At 39.5% G+C, this 27,334-nt stretch overlaps 1 protein-coding gene across 2 annotated transcripts in view; it reads left to right on the forward strand.

The window, feature by feature from the left end:
* Positions 1–396: 396 nt before the first annotated feature.
* The window catches only part of LOC121277309 (ubiquitin-protein ligase E3A-like), a 46,207-nt gene continuing 19,269 nt past the window's right edge, over positions 397–27,334 (forward strand). For both annotated transcript variants that reach the window (XR_005942856.1, XM_041186601.1), the window contains exons 1-7: positions 397–496; positions 1,769–1,860; positions 2,525–3,735; positions 7,035–7,179; positions 8,278–8,483; positions 13,856–14,020; positions 20,578–20,733. Coding sequence is in view for 1 of the 2 variants with exons in the window: in XM_041186601.1 (XP_041042535.1) it covers positions 1,803–1,860; positions 2,525–3,735; positions 7,035–7,179; positions 8,278–8,483; positions 13,856–14,020; positions 20,578–20,733 (1,941 nt within the window). In the remaining variant the exon portion in view is untranslated. The remainder of the gene's footprint in view (positions 497–1,768; positions 1,861–2,524; positions 3,736–7,034; positions 7,180–8,277; positions 8,484–13,855; positions 14,021–20,577; positions 20,734–27,334) is intronic.

Genomic DNA, 27,334 nt, shown 5'->3' on the forward strand with positions numbered 1-27,334 from the left:
TTTTAATTATAATATGTAATATCTAATATCGATTAACATTCAATGAACCGTTGTCTGTGCGCTGAAGCCAAAGAATACTTGGCTTACACGAAGAGTTAACTCAGTTCTGAAACCTCGATATATTTCCACTGAAGTTGAGATTTTAATACTGATCTACATCACTTTATTTCTTGTAGGAAACGAGAAGCTGCCAAGGAATTGATTGAAAGTTACTACTGTCAGTTAACAAAAGGCTGTGGAAATGAGTTCTGTGCAAATGAGAACTGTGCTTCCTGTCCCGGTTTCAAGCAGTTGGACAATAATCGAGCTGCAGCCAGAGCTCTGGAATTGTATCGCACCAGAGCAGAGCTATGCACAGCTTGGCCCACTAAGAAGCCAAGATCTTTGCTTTCCCAAAATGTTTTATCTGACAAGCGCAAGCATAAAAACGGCAAGGCTGTTGGGAGTGACTTTGAAGCGATCTGTAGTAAGAGACAGCAACAGGACAACTTTCAAAGTAAGGCTTTTTTTATTGGGTAAATATTCATTGGCAAAGCTGAGAGTTTGTTGTATTGTTTATTTTGAAGTAATGATATTCATTAAGTTGATCAAATACTAGATCATGATTAGTTTTTTAAATGTGCTCTTTGTCTCTCTGAAGAACTCATTGAGGCAACTGTTGCTGCTCCGTTATGAAACAGCACTCCGGCTGGACTATTCTTCTCTCTTGCTGACTTTACCACCACCGCGCCTGCTGAGTGCTAGCATAGCTGTATCCTTCCCCTGTCTTGGCTGACTTGTATTGGTCCCTGGTTCCCAATCTTATGTCTAAAATTCCTATCCTCATGTTTAAATCCCTTCACTCCCTTTCCTGCCCCTGCCTCTGTAACCTGCTCCAGACCTAGAACTCCTCCATTTCATTATTGTGACTCTGGCCTGCTGTGCACCCCTTTTCCTTCAGTACGCTATTGACAGCTGTGTTTTCTGCCATTTAGGCCGAACATCTTCCCTTCCAAAAACTACACCCCCACCACCCAAGACCTTCCCCCAAGCACCCTATTTCTCCACCTTGTTGTCTTTCAATGCCCTTGTTAAAACCCACCTCTTTGACCAAGCTCTAGGCCACCACTTCTGGTGTTGTCTCCTCTGTCTCAGCATGCATTTGTGCCTTGTGAAGCGCCTTAGCGTGTTTTTCTATGCAAAGGGCACTGTATACATTCAAGTGGTTGCTGTCGTGAGTTTTTTTACGAAGGGCAGCAGCATCTTTTTCTTATAAGTCAATTTAATTATTTAAAATATTGATATTCTAGCACTATTTTGGCCAAGAGCTGGTTCAGAGTTAGTAACAAAGTATAATTCTACGTGTTTTGAATTTAAAAATGTAATTTTCCAGTGTAGCTTTGTTGGTGTAACTGCTGGGAAACCCTAATGTCATTGTTTTGTTTTGATAGCATTTGTTATCTGAAGCATTGTTACTCAGTGAGACAAAATACCAAATCTACTTTTGTTTTTTCCATGATTAGGTTACTGTAGAATTTCATTTGTGGTAAGTTTTTTTCAAGGGTGTTGTTTAAAGCACTAATCAAATTTCAGGCCAAGGTCTTCCATCTTTTAACTTTAACAGCAACCAAGTACAAGAGCACAGCAGTGGCATTGTAATTATGGGGCAATGGTTGTCAGTATTCTTAACTGTCTTGATAAAGTGTGCTTTTAAATTGACGTTTTCTTTAAAAAAAATCCAAACATTTTTTTCTCCATTCCTGGGTGTTTTTGAAATGTTTATACAAAGGATCCTCAAAACTCTAGAGAAGTCCTTGAAATAAATGTCTCCAAACAAGTTGATTTCTTTTTTACATTCTGCCATGTGGAACATTTCTAGAAGTAAGTACACTTGGAAGTTCCTGTGCCTGGAGTGCATTTTCTTTCAAACTGAATTCATTACTTCAGCTGCTCCCTGGGTTGAAGTAATGGCACTTTTTTGCATGACTTACTAGCTTTAGATTTAGAGTACAGGTGGTGGTTGCGTAGTGTAGTGTTTTATGTATTTGATAGTTCCTCCAGATTTTGTTTTTATGCCCATTTTTGTGCCCCCAACTTGAAATTAGCTTTTTCCTGATGATCTCAATTTGATTCCATTACCTAGTATTAGAAAAAAGGAATTTTTACACAATATTATAGAAGAGACTATACTAATCAATTTTAAATTTTACCAGTACCAGGATTATGTACAAGGGCAAAGTCATATTTGGAAATTTTCATTTGTGATTGTTTTAGGTTTTCAGGAGCTTAGAGAACTGAAAATCTAAAGTATTTTTAAAAACTCCATTGTATAACCAATAGTAACTCTTGTTGACAATGTTCTAGTGTGAGAGCTATTTTGGTAATAGTATACAGAAATTGAATTAGCTTTGTTGCTAAGTAGAACAGCTTATTTGTTTTGGTGCAAAGATTTAATGTAGTTATTTATCTTGTTGGTGGGGAAGGAAAGAAGTGTTTCAACCATGTTCCCTATTGTCTGAACAACTTGACTTATTTCTATTGCTAGACATAACCTACCTTACTGAAGAAAAAGTGGATGAAATTCTCAGTGTATGCAATGAAACTGGAGACTTCTCACCACTGGTGCATCTTATTGGCCGGATATTCTCCAGTGCAGAAACACTAGTTAAGAGCTTTAGGAAACCTGAAATGAAGAGAAATTGCTTAAGCTCTTTACCAGAAAATACTACAGATAATTTGGAAAATTGTGCCGAAATACATGGATGTAATCATTCAGCACCTTGCTGTTCTCAACAGAAACTTTGTGATTGTCTTGGGCAATCATTTAAGCTTGAAGAATTAACTGTTGATGTCAAATCTGTTCGGAGGGTCTACAAAAAACTACTGGTACATAACCGGATAGAAACTGCACTGATTAATGCTTTGATGTATCTATCACCAGATGTGGAATGTGAATTAAGTTATCACAGTGCATACACCAGAGATTCAAACTACCTAAACCTGTTCATAATTGTCATGGAAAATCACAACCTACATAGTCCTGAGTATCTGGAAGGAGCCTTACAAATGTTCTGTAAGGCAATGTGCAAGCTTCCTTTGTCAGCACAAGCCAAGTTGATCCATCTGTGGTCAACATACAGCTCCACTGATATCCGCAGAATGATTGAGGTCTTTCAGCAGCTTATCACGTACAAAGTAATAAGCAATGATTATAGTTGTCGAAATTTGGTAAATGAAGATGATGTAGTAGTTGCAGCAGCCAAATGTCTAAAATTGGTATACTTTGCAAATTTGCTGGGTGGCATTTTGACCATAGAGAATGACGATGAGGAGTCGTCACAAGAAACCAGTGAGGGAAATTTGCATCAGAACCTTTTGATCGAGGACACCCGTTACAAGAAGGGTCCCCGGGTGGACCCCTTGGAAAAAGAGCTTAATTTTAGGGCCATTGACTGCTGTCGACCAGTAATACCTTATGATGAATTTGTTAACGAGTCATTAAACAATGTTCTTGCAATGGATAAAGACTACATATTTTTTAAAGTAGACAGTGAGAAGAAGTTTTCTTTCTTGACCTGTCCATTCCTCCTTACCCCATATACTAAAAGCCAAGGCCTCTATTATGACAACAGAATTCGGATGTTCAGTGAACGACGTATAACTGTGCTGTACAACTTGGTACAAGGGCAGCAAGCTCAACCTTATCTCCGACTGAAAGTAAGGCGCGATCATATCATTGATGATGCTCTTGTACGGGTATGTACCAATATTTTTCTCTTTGAAGGATCTTCTGCATTGTAAGCATTTTCATGAATTATTATTTCAAGTGCAACAGTGAATAGATTTAACGTAGTGTGCTCAACAGGTCTTAAATGTTAAATTATTTTTTTCATTGAGATTTTTGTTTTATTGTCATGCCTTCTATTCTTGGAACCAATGTCAGCAATTTTATTATTATTATTTAGTGACTGTAAATCCCCGAAGACAAGTGTTAGCCTCCTCATTTTCTGAGTTAAGATGATTAGTCTGCCACTTTGTCTATAGAGGGTGCACTCGTTGGTAATGTGCAGCATTGTTTGCGTCCTTCCACAAGTCCATAAGAAGTTTGGACTGAGGTCCCAGTGGTGGAGGTTGGCAGCCTAGGGCCCCTGGCCTATTGTGAACCTGTTTAGCAATGACCACTCTCGCCGTAGTAGTTCAAAGCCTGCCATACGACAGATGGGGTTGTCACAGCGAACTTGTTAGTGACTTCCATGTTTCCCATTCCTTGATCTAGAGGATGTCTGCTGGTAGTTGCACGAGAAGGGTGCTCCCTATGGGGTGCGTAGATGGAAGTTGGGCAGTAGGTGGATTGAACAGGTCATCATGGAGTGGTAAATAATTTGCAGCGTGGATGATTTCAACCAGCTTCTGGGTTTTTATCAGCTGGCAGATTTGTGGAGAAGTGATGTTTGCAAGGACAGGAAGCCGGGAAGGGCTTGATTTGAGTGGAAAGTTCCAGTTATGATGCACATTGTTGCATGCAATTGAGTGTCAACAATATAAGTGTGTGATGACCTTTGCCAGACAGGTGCATAGTACTCTGCTGCGGCGTATGATAGGGTGAGTGCTGAGGTCTGGGAGTGTTGTGACAGCAGCAATCCATGTAGATCCAGCAAGTTTGGTTAGTAGGTTGTTTCCAGTTTTCACCTTTGTCATCAATTATAATGTTGGGTAGTGATGAAAAAGCCAAGTTTCTAACCATAATTTTCCATTATGCTTGAATTAAATTAAGTTAACTTTCCATTTAAGACATACTCCAATCACAAATAAAAATTTTAAATTTAAAGCCAATTACATAGTGAGGGGAGAGCTGGCTAAGGTTAATTGGGTAAATTGACTAAAAGGTATGGTGGTAAATAAACAGTGGGAAACATTTGAAGAAATCAATTCAAAATGTTCAGAAGAAAAATACATTCCATTGAGAGACACAAACTAAGCAAAAATAATCAAGTCTGAGCGGTTTACTCAAGTTAAGGGTCATAGTCATAGAGGCCTACAGCACAGAAAAAAGTTCTTTGGCCCATCAAGTCTGCACCAAGTGCCTAACTATTCTCATCCCATTTTCCAGCACTAGGCCCATAGCCATGTATGCCAAGGCATTGCAAGTGCACATCCAAATACTTCTTAAATGTTATGAAGGTATCTGCCTCTACCACCCTTTCAGGCAGGGAGGGTGGTATTAGATTAAAGCAAGAAGCTTATAATGTTGCAAAGAATAATAGTCTAAAGATTGGGAATGTTTCAGGTTAGTATAAAGACCAGAAGCAATCCTTCAAGACTGTTATCTTCAATTCCTTTGTACAGTATGTTTAAATTCCTTTAACATTTATCAGTTTCAAACATTAACTTTTTTGGGGTTTCTTTGAATTTTTTTATTATTCGGCTTTGGGATGTGGGTGTTGCTGGTTCGGCCAGCATTTATTGACCATCCCTAATTGCCCTTGTTTATAGGGCAGTTAAGAGTCAACCACATTGCTGTGGGTCTGGAGTCACATGTAGGCCACACCAGGTGAGGATGGTAGATTTCCTTCCCTAAAGGAATCACTGAACAGTTGCTGGAAATGGTTGGGAATGTTTTAGAAACCAGCAAAGGGTCACCAAAAAGTTGATTAAAAGGGAAAAGATGGAACATGAAAGTAAACTAGCCAGGAATATAGAAACATTTTGAAGCATTTACAGGTATGCAAAAAGGAAGAGTAGCTAAAGTAAACTTTGGGCCCTTAGATGCAGAGACAGGGGAATGAGGAAATGGCTGAGACATTGAACAAGTATTCTGTGTTTGGCTTCACAGTAGAAAATACAAGTTGCATACAAGATGCAAGTTACTTACAAGAAATAGAGGGTTTCATTGTTAAGCACTTAGAGATTTTCATTTTCCTTCTGCTGTGGACCAACCAGTTGCTACAAAAAATTTCAGAACCATAATTGTATATTTGACCCATCACAACTTCTATCTCTGCTCTGGTAATAATTTTAATCAAAGTGAAGCACGGAATTGTTACAGTGCAGAAGGAGACCATTTCACCCATCTTGTCTGAACCAGCTCTCTGAATGAACAACTCACCTAATGCCAATTCCTGCCTTCTCCCTGTAACCCTGCACTTTCTTCCTTTTTAGATAACAATCCAATTCCATTTTGAATGCTTCAATTGAGCCTGCCTTCACCACGCTGTCAGTCAGTGCATTCCAAACCCTAACCACTTGCATAAAAAAGTTTCACCGTGTCACTTTTGCTTCTTTTACTAATTACTTCAAATTTGCACACTCTCATTTTTGACCTTTTCATGAGCGGGGGCGGTTGTATTCCACGAGCTATAACCTTGCTGGCAAGTCTATGCTGTGACCCTATCCAATGCCTTGTGGAAGTCCATGTACACCACATCACCAGCATTGCTCCCAACAGCCCTCTCTGTTACCTCTTGAAAAAGCTCCAGCAAATGAGTTAAGCATGATTTTTCCTTAGCAAATCCATGCTCTCTTTCCTTAATTAACCCACATTTGTCTATGTGACTGTTAATTTTGTCCTGAATTTGTCAGCTGTCTTAACCATTTCCAGCAACTGTTCAGTGATTCAAAGAAACCAAAATAAAAGATAATGTTTGAAACTGATAAATGCCTAAGGGATTTAACCATATTGCACAAGGGAATTGAAGAGAATAGTCTTGAGGAATTGAATATGGTGTTTGTTCAATAAACTAAAGACTATTATAATGTGCCATCCATTATTTGCTGTGATCTATACAACATTTGTCATCTCTCATATAAAGTAAACAAGTGTCCTTCATTTTAAGCCTGAGTGATACCATAATGAAGTATGTTTATTGCAAGTTACTAGTGTAAATGGACTCAGTGCATCTGTGTAGGAACTGACTACCATTCTTTTTTGAAATGGTATCTGCAGACCTGAACAGAATGTTCGGGCATAGTTGATTCTTTTGTTCCTAAGATCCCTAGATTACTATGAGCATGTTAGCTTTGAGTTTGTTGACCGGTTTTCTTGTTTTGTTTTTCAGTTGGAAATGATTGCCACAGAAAATCCTTCAGATTTGAAAAAGCAACTTTATGTGGAGTTTGAGGGGGAACAAGGAGTGGATGAAGGCGGAGTTTCCAAGGAGTTCTTTCAGCTGGTGGTCGAGGAGATTTTTAATCCAGATATAGGTATTTCTTCAACCTCAGTATATCATTGCAATAGTCAGTGAAATCAGACTTTCCCCCTGTCTCAGTAAGATGAAATGTTTAAAATGTCCTGCCCTGTAGGAGTAACAAAGATCAAAAGTAGTTTCCCTAGTCCATGATATTTGCTTTATCCTTAGTAAACATAATCCAAGAGAGCAGATATGGTGCTGGTTACTTGGTGAAATGTATGAAGTGAGGAAATACCAGTTGGAACTGAAGTGATTGTCCTGTAGAAAAATTTGGAATTTTATTTGTTTGGCCAAAGTTGCCAACCTAATGGATCTACAGGTGGGGTAACTATCAGAAATAGTAACTTAATTTATAACAATATTTCACAGCAAAAATGTGTATTGATGGTGAGGTTGCTATTGCCGGAAAATAGAATTCCCCTCCCCTGTCTCTTGTGCAGTGTGATCAAGTATAACATAGGCAAAGCAATGAAGTGGTTTGCCTTTCCTCAAAAAGTGATTAAACGCCAACCTTATAGTCTAGCCTAATGCACTAGTGTGGCACTTCACTTCCAATTCTCATAACACTATTCTGGTGGCTTTTCTGTGTGTGTTTACTGATTGGCTTTCTTGATAAAGCCAATTTTAGACAGCTTTATGGTCATACCCATGGATTATTAGATTGACACTCCTAAAGCATTTTACTTAAGAGCCTGACTGATCAGTTATTTGCTTCTAGTTTGAGTTCAGATGCAAAGATATTATTTGTGTTTCAATGTACTGAAAAGCCCTGTTCAAATGTTTACCATTCATTTGGAAATGTAATTGGCCACAACTGTTATTCATACAGTTCTCTTGGTGCTTTAATGTAAATCTAAATGGGGTGGGGATGTGAGTAATGGGCTTTGGTGGAGGAGGAAAAGAGTTTGAATTATATTTGACATGAAAATCACTGGACAGGCATTCACTGAAAGTGGATAAACACAAATTCCATGTGACTGTAAGTGTTATCAAAGTGCCAAGGTAGATGAATGAGTTAAAGATCCTGTTTCCCCAAGTGTTCAGGCATATGATTCATCAGCTTAATTTCCCTATAGGCAATAGGAAAATACTTGATTTTTTTTTCTTATAGGAATGTTTGCTTATGATAGCCAAACGAAACTGTTTTGGTTCAACCCTACCTCCTTTGAGAATGATGGACAATTCACACTAATTGGGATAGTACTGGGTCTGGCCATCTACAATCACTGCATCCTTGATGTCCATTTCCCTATGGTGGTTTACAGGAAGTTGATGGGCAAGAAGGGAACTTTAGAAGATCTTGCTGACTCACATCCAGTAAGTTAATACTGAAAGTACTGTCTGCAGGTAAATTTTCATCAAATTGATTTAAATAAAATATAGCTATCACAAGATGACGTCATCAGGGAATCAAGTGACACTGTGGTACCTACTGGATTTCAATAAACTATGCCCATTCAACAGATTGAGTAGATTATGTGTACTGCACCAGAAGTTAAAAGAGAAAGAAAAGACATGCAGTTGAGTCTTTCATGACCACTGGAAGTTTCAAAACACGTTGCAGTCAATGAATTTTTGAAGTGTAGCCACTGTTGTAATTATAGCAAATGCAGCAGGCAAGTTGTACGTAGCAAACTCCCACAAACTGCAAAACAGTGATGTGATAATGACCAGATAATTTGTTTTTGTGATGTCGATTCAAGGAAAAATATTGTCCAGGACACCAGGGATAACTTTCCCTGCTCTTCAAAATAGTGCCATGGATCTTTTACATCCATTGGAGAGGGCAGATGGGTACTCGGCTTAGCATCTTGTCTAAAAGACATCACCTCCAACAGTGCAGCACTCCTTAGTACTGGATTGGAGTGTCAACCTTAATTTTGTGCTCAAACCCTGGAGCGGGACTTATACCCACAACCTGTGACTCAAGCGAGTGTGCTACCAACTGAGCCACGGCTGACATGCAAGTTAACTAAATGCAATGTTTTCTCCAAGTAGTTGGTGTACGGAAAAAGATGCCATTTTATATAGCACATATGAGCTCCGTGTAGAAGTCCAACAGAAATGGGAACATTTCTGAATCAATAAATGAGGATGAATATTTGTCTAGAGACATTAGATGAAGTATTTTTGTGCATGTGCTCAAATTACATATTGGAGGGAGAAGTTTGGAAGTCATCTATTACAACTAGACTGGGGCAAGTTCATCACAGGACCTTGCCATTGAGCTTTGTCCTCTACTAGCATCTCAAGGCTGTTGTCACTTTTCTATTCATACCTTAAGAAAGGAGAAAAGGCCATTTAACCATCCAGTAGGTTTTTCATATCATCTCAAACATTGTTAAATATGTCTTTATGATATGTTCAGTAGTTTTCACAATTGTGTTATGCTGAATGAACTGCATAACAATTTTCAACAGAGCTATCAGTCATCTCAGCAATCACGGTTAATAAACAGATGAGATGTAGGTGTAATAATTTGTATCTGTTGTGTACAGATGTAATAAGTGGATTATCAATTATCTGAATTAAACCACTTTAGAATATTTTTTTATTCAAAGCATTCCTCATTTTATTGAAGAGAAAACTTTGCATGTCAACATTATTAATTTTAAAATTTTCTATTGAACTTTGGAAAAACCAAAGCCATCTTATTCAGCAATTAATAAAATCCTTCCAAACTTGCCCCTGCCTGACACTGGACAAATGATGTATATTTTTGATGTCCTATTCAACAGTGAGCTGAACTTCAAATCCACATTCCTTTTCATTACCGACAAAACTTAATTCTACTTTAGAAGCATCACTGTCACCCTTGTATCATTCCACTACTGCCGAAACTGTTAATTACTCTCTTGTTGCCTCTACACACAACTTCTGCTTGCTGGCCTCCATACCACCACCTTATACAAATTGCAACTCATTTAAAACTTGGCCATTTACATTTTGTCATACACCAATACCCACTTATCACTTATCTAGTGGCTCCCTGCTTCCCAACACATTGAATTCAGTATCCTTACCCTCACTTAGAATTGCTTCAACAGCATCACTCCTCAGTCTATGTTTGCTGCTCTGAATCTGGCACTCTTGCAATTACTGAGGACTGTGACTTTAGACTCTGCTGAGAGCTGCTCTTTTACAGGGCTTTGAGAAACTGCAGGTTGTGTCAGACTTACTGTCAGGATTTTCCTTCTGCATTTTAAATCAATGTTCTAATGTGGATTTACAAGTTTAAAAAAATGAAATTGCTAATGTTACTTCTCTTCACAAATATATCAGGAATTTTTGAAAGAGACAAACTGCACATTGCAATTAATAAGACCCTATTTTCACTTTGGTTTGCAATTTTGATAGAGGATAAAATCTCCTGCCTGCTCCATGCTATCTCTCTTTCCTACCCACTTAATCTCTCACTCCCTTTTCATTATTGAACTGGATTACTCCACCTTGTAAGGGTTCACTAGTTCTCTTTTGTTGGAGGAGGGGAATCATCAGACATGGAACCTTTGGAAGGGAAGATCAAGTGGAGAAGGACAAGGAACTATTATCAATTCTTCTCTTTCAAAAATTTGCAGGTACAGTGGTTAAAATTGAGGGGATAGCAGCTAAATCTAGAAAGATGGTTTGGAATAAGGCGCATATCATTAATAAGATCAAAGGAATTTAAATTCTGTTTTAAAAATCTGGAGGTGAATACTGGTGCCAGTAAAACATGGCAATGGAAGCTTGTCTGATTGTTGTAAAACCTGATTATAAACCATTGTCCTTTTAGGCATTAAAACTTGCCATCTTTATCGGGTCTGCCCTGTACATGACTCCCAACCCCACATCAATATGGTTAACTCTTAAAAGCCCTCTGGAGTGGTCAAGTAAACCATTCAGTTGAAAAAGAAAGCACACCACCATCTTCTAAGGACAACTAGGGGTGGGCAATAAATGTCATAGCAAGAAGTAATGTAATAGATGATCAACCATTGAAGTATGGAGGATGAGCAGACTGATTTCCAAGGCTCAGATGTCAACTAATTTATTTAAATACACGTTAATGCATCTTGAAAAATATCTGACTGTGAAATGATAGTTAATGATTCTAACTTTAATATGCTAATTGGATACTAGATTCTTCTTATAACTTTAGTTTATAAAGCATTATGTTTAAATGTAAATACTTTTAGGAAACTTGATTTTGTCCACAAGTTAGTCCTTTGTCAACTGGCTCTGGTGTTGTAATTTTAAGCCCAGTGCTAATCGTATTTATGGTATACAGTTTATACAGAATTTGGATTATAAAACTTAGGTTCTGTATAGCTAAAATATAGGTGAAAAATTATGGCCATCTCCAGTCAATTCTTTTTATGCTTTGACATGAGTGCATTCAAACATTGGTCACATTGCTGTGGGCCTGGAGTCATATATAGGCCAGACCAAATAAGGATAGCTGCTTTCCTTCTGTAAAGGACATTAGCGTAACAAAGATTTTTAAGACACCTCTATAGTTTCATACCGAGACTAACTTTTTATTCCCGATTTTATTTTAATTAATTGGTAGGATTTGAACTCGTATCTTCCAATTCGGCTTACCATTCCAGTAACATACCCATTATGCTACTGTCTCAACACAGTAGGAAAATGCAGTTTAGAGGGAGAAGGTTGGGAACGATGAGGCTGGAGATTAGAAGGGATACATCATAGTCAACAAGCTCATATAGTAAAAACAGAAACTGTTGGAAAAATTTAACAGGTCAGTAAGAGTTAACATTTCAGATTGATGACTTATTAATCAGAGATCAACCTGAAATGTTAACTTTGTTTCTCTCTCCATAGCTGTTGCCTGACTTGCTGAGTTTTTCCAGCATTTTCTGCTTTTGTTCCAAATTTCCAGTATTTTGCTTTTGGAACAAGCTCATATGCTTGCCTTTAGAGGAAGCACAATAAAGGTTTGCTGGATTGATTCTTGGGATTGAGGGCATTGTATCAGGAGGCACTAAATTCGGCTAAGCCCATATTCTGTAGAGTTTCATACAGTAAGATGATCTCATTGAAACGTTTAAAGCTCTTCAGAAGATTGACAGAGTAAATGCTAAGATCTATTTCCTCCATCTGAAGTTTAGAACTAAAGGTTGCAGTGTCAGAATAAGGAGTCAGTGAATTAGGATTGAGATGAGAAATTTATTCATTCAAAGGGTGTGACTCTTTAGAATTCTTTACCCATGAGGCTGTTCGTACTCAAGTCATAAGTAAGATAGTGATCAATAGATTTTTTGATACTAAGAATCAATGGATATGCAAGTAGTGTGGAAGGTGGAGTTGAGGAAGATGATCAGCTGTGATCTTGTTAAATGGTGGAGCATGTTCAAAGGGTCTAATTGCCTACTCCTTCTGTTTCTTAATATCCATATGTTTAATGTATTTGTAAGCTACCAAGAAGTGGCTTTATTATTAAAAGGGTCCTACAACCAGTCCAGTTTTCTTGTGAAATGTTATTAAGCATAGAGTTTGAACTGCTGAACAATGCCATTCATTTGAGAATACCACTGATTTTTTCCAGTGGCTCGGGGAATAGCTGAACCATGCAGATCATGAAGGTCTTCGATTCAGACTGAGGCACTGCAGTTTGCTTAAATGGTTCTGAGTTAGGAAGGGGAAATTGGCGAGGGCTCCTCTGCCTGATCTCAATCCTATATTTCTTGCTGAAATTGCAGCTGAGGACAGGATCAGGTTTGACTATGCCCTTCCCCATGGCCTATTTGGCAACCAATCTCAGCAGTCTAGTCTGCCCCTGATGTCTGCAACTTCAGAAGTTTGTGGAGAGAAAACTTGCACTGAAAGGTTTAGACCACACCCAGGGCACTGTGTATAATTCTGGTCACATATTATAAAAAAGATATGGAAGATGCCAAAAAAATTACATAACGATAAAGAAGTGAAAGGATATACCTGTCGGCTAGAGACGATGAACAGGCTGGATCTCTTTTCCTTTAAAAAGAGAAAAATTTGAGCGTGATATAATGGAGATCTTTAAAATTATAAAAGATTTGATAGAGTAGGCACAGAGAATATTTCCACTTGTGGGGAAGAGCAAAACTAGAGGCCATCAATATATATACACCAAAAAAATCAAATGGAGAATTCAGAAATCTCTTTACCAAAAGAATGGTGAGAATGTGAATCTCATTATGTCATAGGGAGTGGATGAGGTGAATAATTGAGACGCATTTCAAGGGAGGCTAAATAAGTATATGAGTGGGAAATAGTATAGAGGGATATTCTGATAGAGTTAAATGGGGAAGATGGGAGGAGTCTCGAGTGGAGCATAAATGCTGACTTGGACTGGTTGGGCCAAATGACCTGTTGCTGTGCAGTAAATCCTTTGCAATGTAATACTATATAATATTTGTTTTGGAATACCTCTCTTTACAAAGTGATAGGTTAACCTAGATGTAATTAACCTTTCAAATCGGAGATTAAACATACATACGATCTTTCTTAGAAATAGAAAAATGAACACCTATTCAATAGAGAACGGAATTAAATTTCAGAAGTGTTGTTGCAATGAAACAATTTACCATCAATCGTTACCATTTATGGGATTCTGGATGAAGTTGGTCAACACTCTTAGTGCTGCATTTAAGGGTAAATCTTTGAAACACTGTACATATTGACTACTTGGAACCAATATTTTGCAGATACTATATCGAAGTTTGAAAGACGTTCTGGAATATGAAGGGAATTTAGAGGAAGATATGATGATCACCTTTCAAGTATCATATAGTGATCTGTTTGGGGTGCCAATTGTCCACAATCTGAAAGAAAACAGTGATGAGATTCCAGTAACAAACCAAAATAAAAAGGTTAGTTTTGGCTTTGCCTACACTTAACATATAGGCCTACAATCATTTAAAATGGGCAGAATTAAACTGATGAAATGCTGTGTTCCAATTGTATAACTTGGAATGATGAGAAGTTGTTCAATTCTAGTGCTTTGCATAACTTTAAAAAAATTTCGTCTGCTGTCAGGAAGTGGTGAGAAAGACTGTTAATGAGTAATTGATCCCAGGATGTTCTTGCACATTACCTCCCAGCCTGTTGAGAGGTATTAGTAAAGTTTTGGAACTGTGTTGAGTGGAAAAGTGTAGGGATTCACAGAGGAGCAAGAAATTATATGCCAATTTTTGTAGAGCGAAATCCACTTTTTGTTTTGAATAATTTGAATTCCATCTTTTACTTAATGTAGTTAATCACTGAGACACAAATAGTCTAAACTAGGAAAGGTAAATAGCTTTTAATCTTGTACAGAAAGTGAAATAAAGATTAGGAAAGAAAGATTGGATTATGTTAATTATATTTTGTTAATAATGATCATTAAATGTGAAGCCACCCACCATGGTGAAATACCTGCCAAGTAATTATATTCCTAGCATAAAATTGTTAGATTCTGAATAGAGATCAATTATTGAGTATGCAGGAAAAAAATTTAACTTATGTGGTTGTAAATTCAGAGCTCTAACATTGTAAATTTTTGCAAAAGATTTCGTTGAATTAAAAATGTTAATAGAATTGATATATATTAGCTCACTGGCCTGAAAGACTAAGTTTAAAAAAAAAACTCCAGCACTAATTAAATTCTGAAGGAATAGGACTCCACGGGTATAAAATTCAATTTGCAGGGGCAGTGCGGTTGTTTGACCCATTGAAAGTTCACTCCTCCTGAATGATCCTGACTTTTTCTGGCATATGTAGTGGGTAACTACTGAGTAAGTATATCAACTGCACAAACTTTCATTAATTTCAATGCTGAATCGATTGGTGAATTACTGTGGTAGCGCAACAAATAGAGGAACAAGGTAACTTGCACCACAACTTCGGCTTTTTAACTGCACGTACATAATGGAAGTTGCTGTCCGTTTTACTCCAAAGTGATGAGTGCTGATAGCTTCACTGACATTCTCAATGCAAAACTTAGGCCTTTATCTGTTTGTAGTCTGTACTTATTCATTGGTATGGATCAGCATGTGAGGAGTCAAATCAGAGAAGTTTGTTTTCCTTTCCTTCGAATGAATATGGTACCTTTAAATTCTGACCATGTTCTTACTTTTGAAAACGCTAGTTCAGAATGAGGACTTATATTACAAACTGCAGAGAAGTATAAAAGCACAGGTAAAAACTCCATTTATCTCAGAATCTCATAGTGCAGAAGAGGCCCTTCAGCCCATTGAGTCTGCACCAACAAGTGAGAAACACCTGACCTACCTACCTAACCTCATTTACCAGCACTTGGCCCATAGCCTTGAACGTTATGACGTGCCAAGTGCTCATCCAGGTACTTTTTAAAGGATGTGAGGCAACCACCATCCCAGGCAGTGCATTCCAGACCATCACCACCCTCTGGGTAAAAAAGATTTTCCTCTCATCCCCCCCTAAACCTCCTGCCCCTCACCTTGAACTAATGTCCCCTCATGACTGATCCTTCAACTAAGGGGAACAGCTGCTCTCTATCCACCCTGTCCATGCCCCTCATAATCTTGTACACCACGACCAGGTCGCCCCCTCAGTCTTCTCTGCTCCAACAAAAACAGCCCAAGTCTATCCAACCTCTCTTCATAACTTAAATGTTTCATCCCAGGCAACATCCTGGTGAATCGCCTCTGCACCCCCTCCAGTGCAATCACATCCTTCCTATAATGTGGCGACCAGAATTGCACACAGTACTCCAGCTGTGGCCTCACCGAGGTTCTTTACAATTCCAATCTGACCTCCCTACTTTTGTAATCTATGCCTCAATTGATAAAGGCAAGTCACCCCACTAACATGCCCTCTGGAGGTGTTGGCAGGATTAAAAGTGGACAAATCTCGAGGTCTGGATGATTTGTCTCCCAGACTGCTGAGGGAGGCAAGGGAGGAGATCTCAGGGGTTCTGACCCAAATTTTTAATTCCTCTCTGGCCACAGGGGAGGTGCCAGAGGACTGCAGAACAGCTAAAGTGGTTCCGCTATTTAAGAAGGGTTGTAGAGATAAGCCAGGGAACTACAGGCCAGTGAGTCTCACGTCAGTGATAGAGAAACTATTGGAGAAAATTCTGAAGGAGAGAATCTATCTCCACTTGGAGAGGCAAGGTTTGATCAGGGATAGTCAGCATGGCTTTGTCAGAGGGAGGTCATGCCTAACAAATCTGCCTTCAGAGATCTATGGACACACACGCCAAGGTCCCTTTGTTCCTCAGAACGTCCTAGTGTTATGCTGTTCATTGAATACTTCCTTGTCAAATTACTCCTTCCAAAGTGTATCACCTCACACTTTTCAGGGTTAAATTCCATCTGCCACTTATCTGCCCATTTGACCATCCCGTATATATCTTCCTGCAGCCCAACACATTCAATCTCACTGTTAACCACCTGGCCAATCTTTGTGTCATCCGCAAATTTACTAATCCTCCCCCCACGCATAGTCATCTATATCGTAAAAATAAATGACAAATAATAGGGGACCGAGCACAGCTCCCTATGGTATGCCACTGGACACTGGCTTCCAGTCACTAAAGCATCCTTCTGTCATCACCCTCTGTTTTCTACAACTAAGCCAATTTTGAATCCACCTCATCAAATTACCCTGTATCCCATGTGCATTTGCCGCCTTTATAAATCACCCATGTGGGACCTTGTCAAAGGCTTTGCTGAAATCCATATAAACTACATCAACTGCACTACCCTCATCTACACACCTGGTCACCTCCTCAAAAAATTCAATCAAATTTGTTAGGCATGACCTCCCTCTGACAAAACCATGCTGACTATCCCTGATCAAACCTTGCCTCTCCAAGTGGAGATAGATTCTTTCCTTCAGAATTTTCTCCAATAGTTGCTGTACCACTGATGTGAGACTCGCTGGCCTGTAGTTCCCTGGCTTATCTCTACAACCCTTCTTAAATAGCAGAACCACTTTAACTGTTCTGCAGTCCTCTGGCACCTCCCCCATGGCCAGAGAGGAATTAAAAATTTGGGTCAGAGCCCCTGCGATCTCCTCCCTTGCCTCCCTCAGCAGTCTGGGAGACAAATCATCCGGACCTGGAGATTTGTCCACCTTTAATCCTGCCAACACCTCCAATACCCTGTCACTCCCTATCTCAATTTGCTCAAGAACCTCGCAGTCTCTCTCCCCGAGTTCGATACCTTCATCCTCATTCTCTTGGGTGAAGATGGATGTGAATTGTTTGTCCAGCAATATACTGATGTCCTCTGGCACCACCCATAGATTGCCCCCTTGGTCCCTACTCTTTCCCTGGTTATCCTTTTCCCATTGATACACTTATAGAATATCTTGGGATTTTCCCTACTTTTACCAGCCAGAACTTTCTCATATCCCCTCTTTGCTTCCCTAATTGCTTTCTTAAGCTCAACCCTGCTGTTCATTGGGAAGCCATTGTGAAGGACCAAGATCTGTTTTACAGACACCTGTAAGGTTGACAAGAGAATACTAAATAAGTGAAGATACATGAAATGAATGTAATATCACACCAAATTTGTGGCTAATGAGCATTTAAATTATAGGATAAAGGAAATAAGTGTTGAGGAAATTGAGTTACAGTGGAAGGCATATGATTTTGTTTCAATTTCAATATATAGGGAGGGGAAAGAACATATAGGGCAGTATGTTTGGGGCTTGGAAGTGTGAAAGATATTTTGGTAGATGTTAAATCACCTCAATCATGTAAGGAATATATCAGTCCAATTTTCAATATAGATTGTAGCTGTCGCATCTGTCTTTGTATATGTCATAAGGAGAATGAAAACATAGCATCTGTGCGGGATTTCTATCACACAAGTCTTAGGATTTATAAGATGCTAAATTTAGCTCACATCTAAATCATCTTGCATACCAAGTTCAAAGTGCCCTAATAATTATCATAAAATGTGACATGTAAGTTGACCGGGCATATAAGATCAGGCATTTTTCTGGCCCAAAAATCATGTTTTTGCATATACTGGACACATAAGTCGCTCCTCCTTTTCAACCATGCCATGCTACACTTGCATTAATAGTCATTCTCAAATTATCACACAAGTACACATTTCACCAGTACCTTATAACGGTGTAAAGCGTCAGGCCGATGGTACGGGCTGTGTTGCAAAGATGCGAGGGGCTTTAAGACGCGTTCACTTTTTGCACTGGATGCTGATGAAATTTCACTCTTATATGTCAATCCCTGTTTTTGGAGAGATTTTTTGAGGCTTCAGGGGTCGATTTTTATGCCAAAACCGATAGTGCATTAATCTATTAACTGATATGGTCCAGTTAAGGGCTGTTAACATTTAAAAAGAAATCCAAATACCTTGTTTAACCAATAGAAATACGCCACAAAGTTTCTTTTTGTTTAACAAAGCAAACGTTATTGTATATAAATTACTTAAGCAAAATAAGCACTATTAACATAATATGATTTATGACTATATGTTATGCACTCAGGTTTACTTCCCACTTCCTGCAAACATTCTCTTATATGACGCGTCAATCTTAAAGTTATTTACTTACATAGGGAACACACATAATTATGCCACTATCTGGAGAATTTTCCTCAGCTCCAGCCATTCTCAGAGAAAAAACTTTACTCTCTCAACTGCAGAGACCTCAGTCCCTTATTCTGGTCACTTTTTGATACTTCCAAATTAATCTGATTACTTTTTTTTTGCAGTGAAACACTGAGGCCTCCTGTAGGTTCTCCCATTAGCTTCAAAGTAGGCAATCTTCTATCTTCTGTTTTTCTCAAAAATTCAAACTAAGATTAAACCTCACCTGCCTTCCATGTGGTCAATGGTGAAGTTAGTGTTTTGTTCTGTCTACAGTGCAGGTCTGTCTAATTTTATTTATTTTGGCCAACTTCTCTGTGAGCTGCAAAGCACATGAGGTCCAAACTGCAACTAAAAACCTCCCCAGCAAACATCCAGATAAATTGAAACATTGAATTGGAGCTTCCCTAAGCTCCATCCATCCCCATGACAATGTAACCAGTCCAGGCTGTCCTGAAACTGACCTTTAAGTTAATTATCTCTCACTTAGAATTCCTCCAGCTAAGTGAGCTCACCTGCTGCTTTATGGCCCCATCTCTTCTATTCTGACTCTATTAAACATGAATGATCTTTTGACCTGCCATTTCTTGAGATGTTTTGACAACCTCTAAAGCCCAGCATTCCAATTACCTTACCCTTAGAATTTTAATCTTCCCAGAACTAAAAATTACCCCTAAAATATTAATATGAATCATGAACTAGATATTCGTAACACCATTGACAATGAAACAACAATAGAACCTAGTGTGGAATGAGTTAATTTTTTGTCCCAGAGCCACCAAAGACAAAATCAGATGCACTGCGTTACTATTTTATTCAGAACATTTAAGTTAACAAAACAAATTGTTTGCTCCAAAAATCTGCAGCAGCATCACTTGGGTTTAATCAGAAAACATTGACCCAAAAGCTCCTCCTAAAATCTCTCAGTGAGTTATTTTTTGTAGTGTAGGTAAACTTATGTAAGCAACCACAACAGTCAATTTTGTATACAGGGTGCCACAAGCAACAGTGAAATTGTAGCAAGATTTTGTTTGTAATATTGGTTGAGGAATGAATGCAGGCCAGCACACTGGGACAGTTCCCTGTTGTACTTCACTGAATCTTTTACATGTATTTGAAGAGTCTTCTCCAAAAGAAGGCATCTGTATCAATGCAGGACTCCCTCAGAGTTATCATATTAGATTTTAGAAACATAGAATGACAAAGAAGCATAGAAGGAAACCATTGGCCTGTCATGTCTATCTCCCATATAAGTTGAAGGAGTGACTCTGGAATATATTGAGCACTTCCTAAATGTTGGCAGCCACCTCTCTCTCAAAAGGTCACCTTTGGCGACGAGATCCAATACCATATCAGCTGCACCAGCTCAGCCTTTTTCAAACTATAGCAGTGAGTGTTTGGCAACAAAGACCTCTGCAAGCCATTAAAGTCCGAGTGTACAGAGCCACATTCCTGTAGTGCAGGGAGCCCTGGACTGTGCAGTGACACATAAATGCACTAGAGAAATTCTATCAACAATACCTCTGCCGCATTCTCCAGATTCAATAGGAGAACTGTTGAACAAATGTTGGTGTCCTTTTAGGTTGCTACCAGCTTACAGGAAGCGCTGCTTGTTAGTAAGCATAATTACCACTTAATTTGAGCATGATTATTGCAGAGGTTTCTTTCTCCCAACAAACCTAGAAATGTGTTAAGCCATGACATAGGAATTATTTGTATTTTAAAGAAACATTGTTTTACTCCAATATTACAATTGATTTTGTCATGGCGAGTAGTGTGGTATTCTATTTTAAATATTTAAATTAAATGTCTTATTTAGGCTTCTAACATTGTCTTTTTTGGTGCAGGAGTTTGTTCAACTCTATACCAACTACATTTTGAACCAATCAGTAGAAAAGCAATTCCGAGCATTCAATCGAGGTTTCCAAATGGTCACAAATGAGTCTCCCTTAAAATACCTTTTCAGACCAGAAGAAATTGAGCAGCTAATCTGCGGCAGCAGGGTGAGTATTGCTTAGTTCCAGATTCGCCAAAAGTATTAGACACTAATGGGAGGATATTTTATTCTGCTGTTCTCGTCTGTTGATACTGATGGTATGGTACAAATGTACTATAATCTTAGTAAGACTCCAAGATAATAGATTCCCAATCCTGATCCTCCCAAGAATTTTAACAGGAAAGACTAAATGACAGTCTAAAAATTAAACTTATTCCACTTTGAGCAGCTTAATGTGATAAGCCCAGACCCATTTCTATATTTGCCCTTAGGTAAGATGCAAAGAAGTTCTCATCTTGGCTGAACATATCTAGTAGCATTAAATTTTTGACACCCAAATTGGTTGTTGGGGAGGGGGATCAGTTATATAACATGTGATGACAATGTTTTGAACATAACATAAGAAGTAAAAGCAGGAGTAGACCATATGGCCCCTTGGGCATGTTCTGCCATTCAATTTGATAATGGCTGATCGACCTCAACTCCACTTGCCTGCCAAACCCCCTGAATCCCTTGATTTCCTGATAGGTTTTGTGTCTATCTCAGCTTTGAGAATACTTAATGATGGAGCATCCACAAATCTCTTGGGTAGAAAATTTCAAAGATTCACTCTGAGTGAAGAAATTTCTACTCATCTCAATACTAAATGATCTACCTCCTATCCTGAGACTTTGCCACCATGTTTTAGGTTCCCCATTAAGGGGAAACCTGTCCTCAGTATCTACCCTGTCAAGCCTTGGCTGAATCTTGTGTGTTTCAATGCGATCACCTCTCGTTCTTCTAAACTCTGTCCAAATTGCCTGTCAATTTCAAAATGCCCCATTTATCCATACTCTCTGCTTCCTGTTCGTTAACCAATCCTTCATCCATGTTCTCATATTATCCTCAACTCCAAGAGCCCTTGCGTATTTCGTGTGGCATCTTATCAAATGCCTTTAGGAAATCAGTTATACTACATCTGCTGGCTCCTCCCTTTATCTACCCTATTTGCTGCATCCTCAAAAAACTCTTATAAATTTGTCAAACATGACTTCCCTTTCGGCAAACTATGTTGGCTTTGTCTGATCAGTCTATGATATTCTAAGTGCATTGTTAGGACTTCCTTAATAATAGATGCTTGCATTTTCCAGATGACTAATATCAAGGGAACTAGCCTCTAGCTCATGTTTTCACTCTTCCTCCTTTCTGCCTAACAATGTTACACTTGCTAACTTCCAGTCTACTGGAACCATTCTAGAATCTGGGGAATTTTGGAAAATCATGACTGGCCTATCCAACATATCTACAGCTATCTCTTTTAGAACCTTAGGATATGGGCCATCAGGTCCTTGGGATTTGTTGGCTTCTAGTCACTTAACTTTCTGTAATATTTTTTCTCTGGACTTTAATTATTTTAAGTTCTGTATTCTGAATAGTCTATAGGTTTCCCTTCTATTTCTGGTTTGTAATTTGTGCCTTCTACTGTGCAGACAGACACAAAATATTTGTTTGACCTCTTTACTATTTCCTTATTCCCTGTGATAATTTCACCTGGCTCAGCCTTTAAAGGCTTTAAAGGATCACTGTTTACTTTAGCTACTCCCTCTCTTATGTACTTTTAAAAGCTCTTGCTATCTGCTTTCATATTCCTGGCTTGTTTACTCTCCTTTTTTTTCCCTTTATGTCAACCTTTTGGTCACCCTTTGCTGGTTTCTAAAACTATCTCAATCTTCTGGTTTACTATTATTCTTCACAACGTTATAAACTCCTCTTTTAATCTGATATTATCCTTCCCTAGTAAGCAAAGAGTAGATCTTAATCTGATGAGTTTTTAATTTTTAATGGAATGTACTGTTAATGAAAGTTTTGAATAATTTCTTTAAATGTTTCCCACTGTTCTACCTTTCAGTCTATTCACCCAATCAGCCTTGGCCAGCTCTCTACTCATTGTTTAAGATTCCTGTTTGGGACCGGATTATGCCACTTTCAAATTTTTATGGGATTGAATTATATTATGATCATTTTGTCTCCGAGGATCTTTTTACCATGAGACTATTAATTAAACCTGCCTCATTACAGAATATTAGATCTAAAATAGCTTTATCACTAGTCGGTTCCACATTGTATTTTTCTAGGAAACTCATGAAAGCATTTTACAAACTCGTCTTCCAGGTTAGCTTTGCCAATTTGATTTGTCCAATCTATATGAAAATTGAAGTTCCCCCACGAGTATTGAAATTGCTGTTGTTACAAGCTCCAATTATTTCTTGCTTAATGCTCTGTCCAACAGTATAAGTATCTTTAGGGGACCTATAAACTACTCCGAACAGCATTTTCTGAATCTAGTTATTCCTAATCTCCACCCATACTGATTCTACTTTGTGATCTTCTGAGCCAAGGTCCTCTCTTACTATTGTCCTTGTCATCCTTTAGTATTTTTAAAAATTATTCATTCACAGGATGTGGGTTTTGCTGGCTGGGCCAGCATTTATTGCCCATCCCCAGTTGCCCATGAGAAGGTGGTGGTGAGCTGAGCTGCCTTCTTGAACCTCTGCAACCCATGTGGTGTAGGTACACCCACAGTGCTGTTAGGAAGGGACATCAAGCATTTTGACCTGCGACAGTGAAAGAACGGCAATATATTTCCAAGTCAGGGTGGTGAGTGACTTGGAGGGGAACTTCCAGGTAGTGGTGTTCCCATGGTGCTTGCTGCCCTTGTCCTTCTGGATGGTGGTGGTCGTGGGTTTAGAAGGTGCTGTCTTCGAAGCCTTGGTAAATTCCTGCAGTGCATCTTGTAGATGTACCTACTGCTGCTATTGTATGTTGGTGGTGGAGGGGGTGAATTTTGTGGATGTGGTGCCAATCAAGCAGTCTGCTTTGTTCTGGACGGTGTCAAGCTCTTTGAGTGTTGTTGGAGCTGCACTCGTCCAAGCAAGTGGGGAGCATTCCATCACACTCCTGACTTGTGCCTTGTAGATGGTGGACAGACTTTGGGGAGTCAGGAGGTGAGTTACTCGCAGCAGAGTTACTCCTAGCCTCTGACCTGAACTCGTAGCCACAGTATTTATATAGCTAGTCCAGTTCAGTTTCTGGTCAATGGTAATCCCCAGGATATTGATATTGGGGGATTCAGTGATGGTAATGCCATTGAATATCAAGGGGCGATGGTTGGATTCTCTCTTGTTGGCGATGGTCATTGCCTGGCATTTGTGCGAATATTACTTACCACTTGTCAGCCCAAGACTTGATATTGTCCAGGCCTTGCTGCATTTGGACATGGACTGCTTCAGTATCTGAGAATTCACGAATGGTGCTGAACATTGTGCAATCATAAGCAAATATCCCAAATTCTGACCTTATGATGGAAGGAAGGTCGTTGATGAAGCAGCTGAAAAAGATTGGGCCAAAGACACTACCCTGAGGAACACCTGCAGTGATGTCCTGGAGCTGAGATGACTGAACTCCAGCAACCACAGCCTTTTCCCTTTGTGCTAGGTTTGACTCCAACCAGCAGAGAGTTTTCCCCCTGATTCCCAATTACTCTAGTTTTTCTAGAGCTCCTTGATGCCACACTCAGTCAAATGCTGCCTCGATGTCAAGGACAGTCACTCTCACCTCACCTCAGGAGTTCAGCTCTTTTGTCCGTGTTTGACCAAGGCTGTAATGAGGTCAGGAGCTGAGTGGCCCTGGCGGAATCCAAACTGGGTGTCAGTGGACAGGTTATTGCTAAGCAGGTGCTGCTTGATAGCACTGTTGATGACACTTTCCATTACTGATGATCGAGAGTAGACTGATGGGGGGGATAGTTGGCTGGGTTGGATTTATCCTGCTTTTTTGTGTACAGGACGTACCTGGCAATTTTCCACATAGATGGGTAGATGCCAGTGTTGTAGCTGTACTGAAGCAGCTTGGCTAGGGGTGTGGCAAGTCCTGGAGCACAAGTCTTCAGTACTAATGCCAGAATATTGTCAGGGTGCATAGCCTTTGCATTATCCTGTGCCTTCAGCCGTTTCTTGATATCACAAGATATCAAGCGAATCGAATTGGCTAAAGACCAGCATCTGTGATGCTGGGGACCTCCGGAAGAAGCCAAGATGGATCATTCACTCGGAACTTCTGGCTGAAGATTGTAGTAAATGCTTCAGCCTTATCTTTTGCACTGATGTACTAGGCTCCTCCATCATTGAGGATGGGGATATTTGTGGAGCCGCCTTCTCTAGTGAATTGTTTAATTTTCCACCACCATTTACGGCTGGATGTGGCAGGACTGCAGAGCTTAGATCTGATCCATTGGTTGTGGGATCTCTTAGCTCGGTCTATCACTTCCTGCCTATGCTGTTTGGCATGCAAGTAGGTCCTGTGTTGTAGTTTCACCAGGTTGACACCTCATTTTTAGGTACGCCTGGTGCTGCTCCTGGCATTACCTCCTACATTTTTCATTGAACCAGGGTTGATCCCCTGGCTTAATGGTAATGGTAGAGTGGGGGATATGCTGGGCCATGAGATTACAGATTGCTTTCGAGTTCGGTTCTGCTGATGCTGATGTCCCACAGCACCTCAGTCTTGAGTTGCTCGATCTGTTCGAAATCTTACCCATTTTAGCATGGTGGTAGTACCACACAACATGATGGAGGGTATCCTCAATGTGAAGGCGGGGCTTTGTCTCCATAAAGACTGTGGAGTGGCCACTCCTACTGATACTGTCATGGACAAATGCACCTGCGGCAGGCAGGTTAGTGAGGATGAGGCCAAGTATGTTTTTCCCTCTTGTTGGTTGCCTCACCACCTGCTGCAGACCCAGTCCAGCAGCTATGTCCTTTAGGACTCGGTCAGCTCGGTCAGTAGTGGCGCTACCAAGCCACTCTTGATGATGGACAGTGAAGTCCCCCACCCAAAGTACATTCTGCACCCTTGCCACCCTCAGTGCTTCCTCCAAGTGGTGTTCAGCATGAAGGAGTACTGATTCTTCATCTCAGGCAGGGTGGTACGTGGTAATCAGCAGGAGGTGTCCTTGCCCATGTTTGATCTGATGCCATGAGACTTCATGGGGTCCGGAATCGACTCCCTCCCAACAGTATACTGCTATGCCGCCACCTCTGCCAGGGATGGTGATGGTGGTGTCTGGGACATTATCTGTAAGATTATGATTCCATGAGGATGACAGGCTGTTGCTTGACTTATCTGCTCTGCCAGTTTTGGCACTAGTCCCCAGATGTTAGCAAGGAGGACTTTGCAGTGTCGACATTGTTGTCATTTTCGGTGCCGAGGTCGATGCCGAATGGTCCATCCAATTTCATTCCTTTTTTGTGACTTTGACATAAACTGAGTGGCTTGCTAGGCCATTTAAGAATCAACCACATTGCTGTGGGTCTGGTCGCATAAAGACCAGGCGAGGACGACAGATTTCCTTCTCTGTATTTGCCCCTATATTTGTGAGCCAGATGGGTTTTTACAGCAATTGGCAATGGTTCCATCATTCAACTTTTAATTCCAGTTTTTTTTTATTGAATTCAAATTCCACCATGCCGTGGCAGGATTCGAACCTGGATCCCTGGATGATTACCCTGGGTCTCTGGCTTACTAGTCTAGCAACAATACCACTCCACCATTGCCTCCCCTTACTAACACAGCTTCTCTTTTTCCTTTCTGCCTGTCTTCTCAAAATCTTGTATACCCTGAAATATTTATTTCCCAACTCGGTCACCTTTTAACTATGTCTCTGTGGAGGCAATTCGATCAACCTCATGTATCTCTATTTATGCTGCAATTTAGTCTTATTACAACTGCTTTGTGCATTCCGCAAAAGAGCCTTTAATTTGACTTTTTTAGTTCTATTCTTTGCATGGACCTTAATCACTAATGCACTAAACCATTAAGATCTGTGTCCCTTCCTGTCCCCCTCTGCTTGTCTTTACCAGAGTTGTTACACTGCTCTAGCGCTTTGACTTTTCCCTTTTGATTTCTAAATTTCCCTGCATTTGACCCCTCAGAAATTTATTTGAGGGAAAAGCAAGTGACTCATTTCAAATATAAGCATGCTTTGTGATTTGTTAGGCTATGTGTTTGAATTTTTGAACACTTTTGAATTAACTGATACTTGTTTAAACAAAACTCCAGTTATTGTTTCACAACATTTTAAATGTCTGCCTCTTTTCAATCAGTTTTATTTGGAGTCTTCAAAGACAGTCTGTCTGTAATTTATGAAGAAACTTCATAGGTTAAGTCTATTTTTTTTAAATTATAGACTAATTTTATTCTAACCTAGCTATATTTAATAGAAAAATTTATTCTCATGCATCATTCTTCCCAACTGCTTGATTCCCTGTTAAGCACACTTAGCTAACCACAGAGAAGTAACTAAAATTAAACTAAAGACAATTGGACAGCTCCCAGCCAGGTATGAATACGGGAAGACCTCGCTTAATGTTGTTATTGGTGTCATGACTCACTGGGGATAGTGCACTGTAATATCAATCCCCACTGTCCACCAAGCCACGACAGATGTGAAAAGTTTGACCAAACCATCAGATTGCCCCAATTCAACCTAACTGTTTAACTTAGATTAACAGAATATGAGCACCAGGTTTGTAAGCTTATTAAGTAAATAACTGTTTATTGAACAAATTGTC

Source organism: Carcharodon carcharias, chromosome 1 (assembly GCF_017639515.1).
Source record: "Carcharodon carcharias isolate sCarCar2 chromosome 1, sCarCar2.pri, whole genome shotgun sequence".
Classification (NCBI taxonomy): Eukaryota; Metazoa; Chordata; class Chondrichthyes; order Lamniformes; family Lamnidae; genus Carcharodon; species Carcharodon carcharias.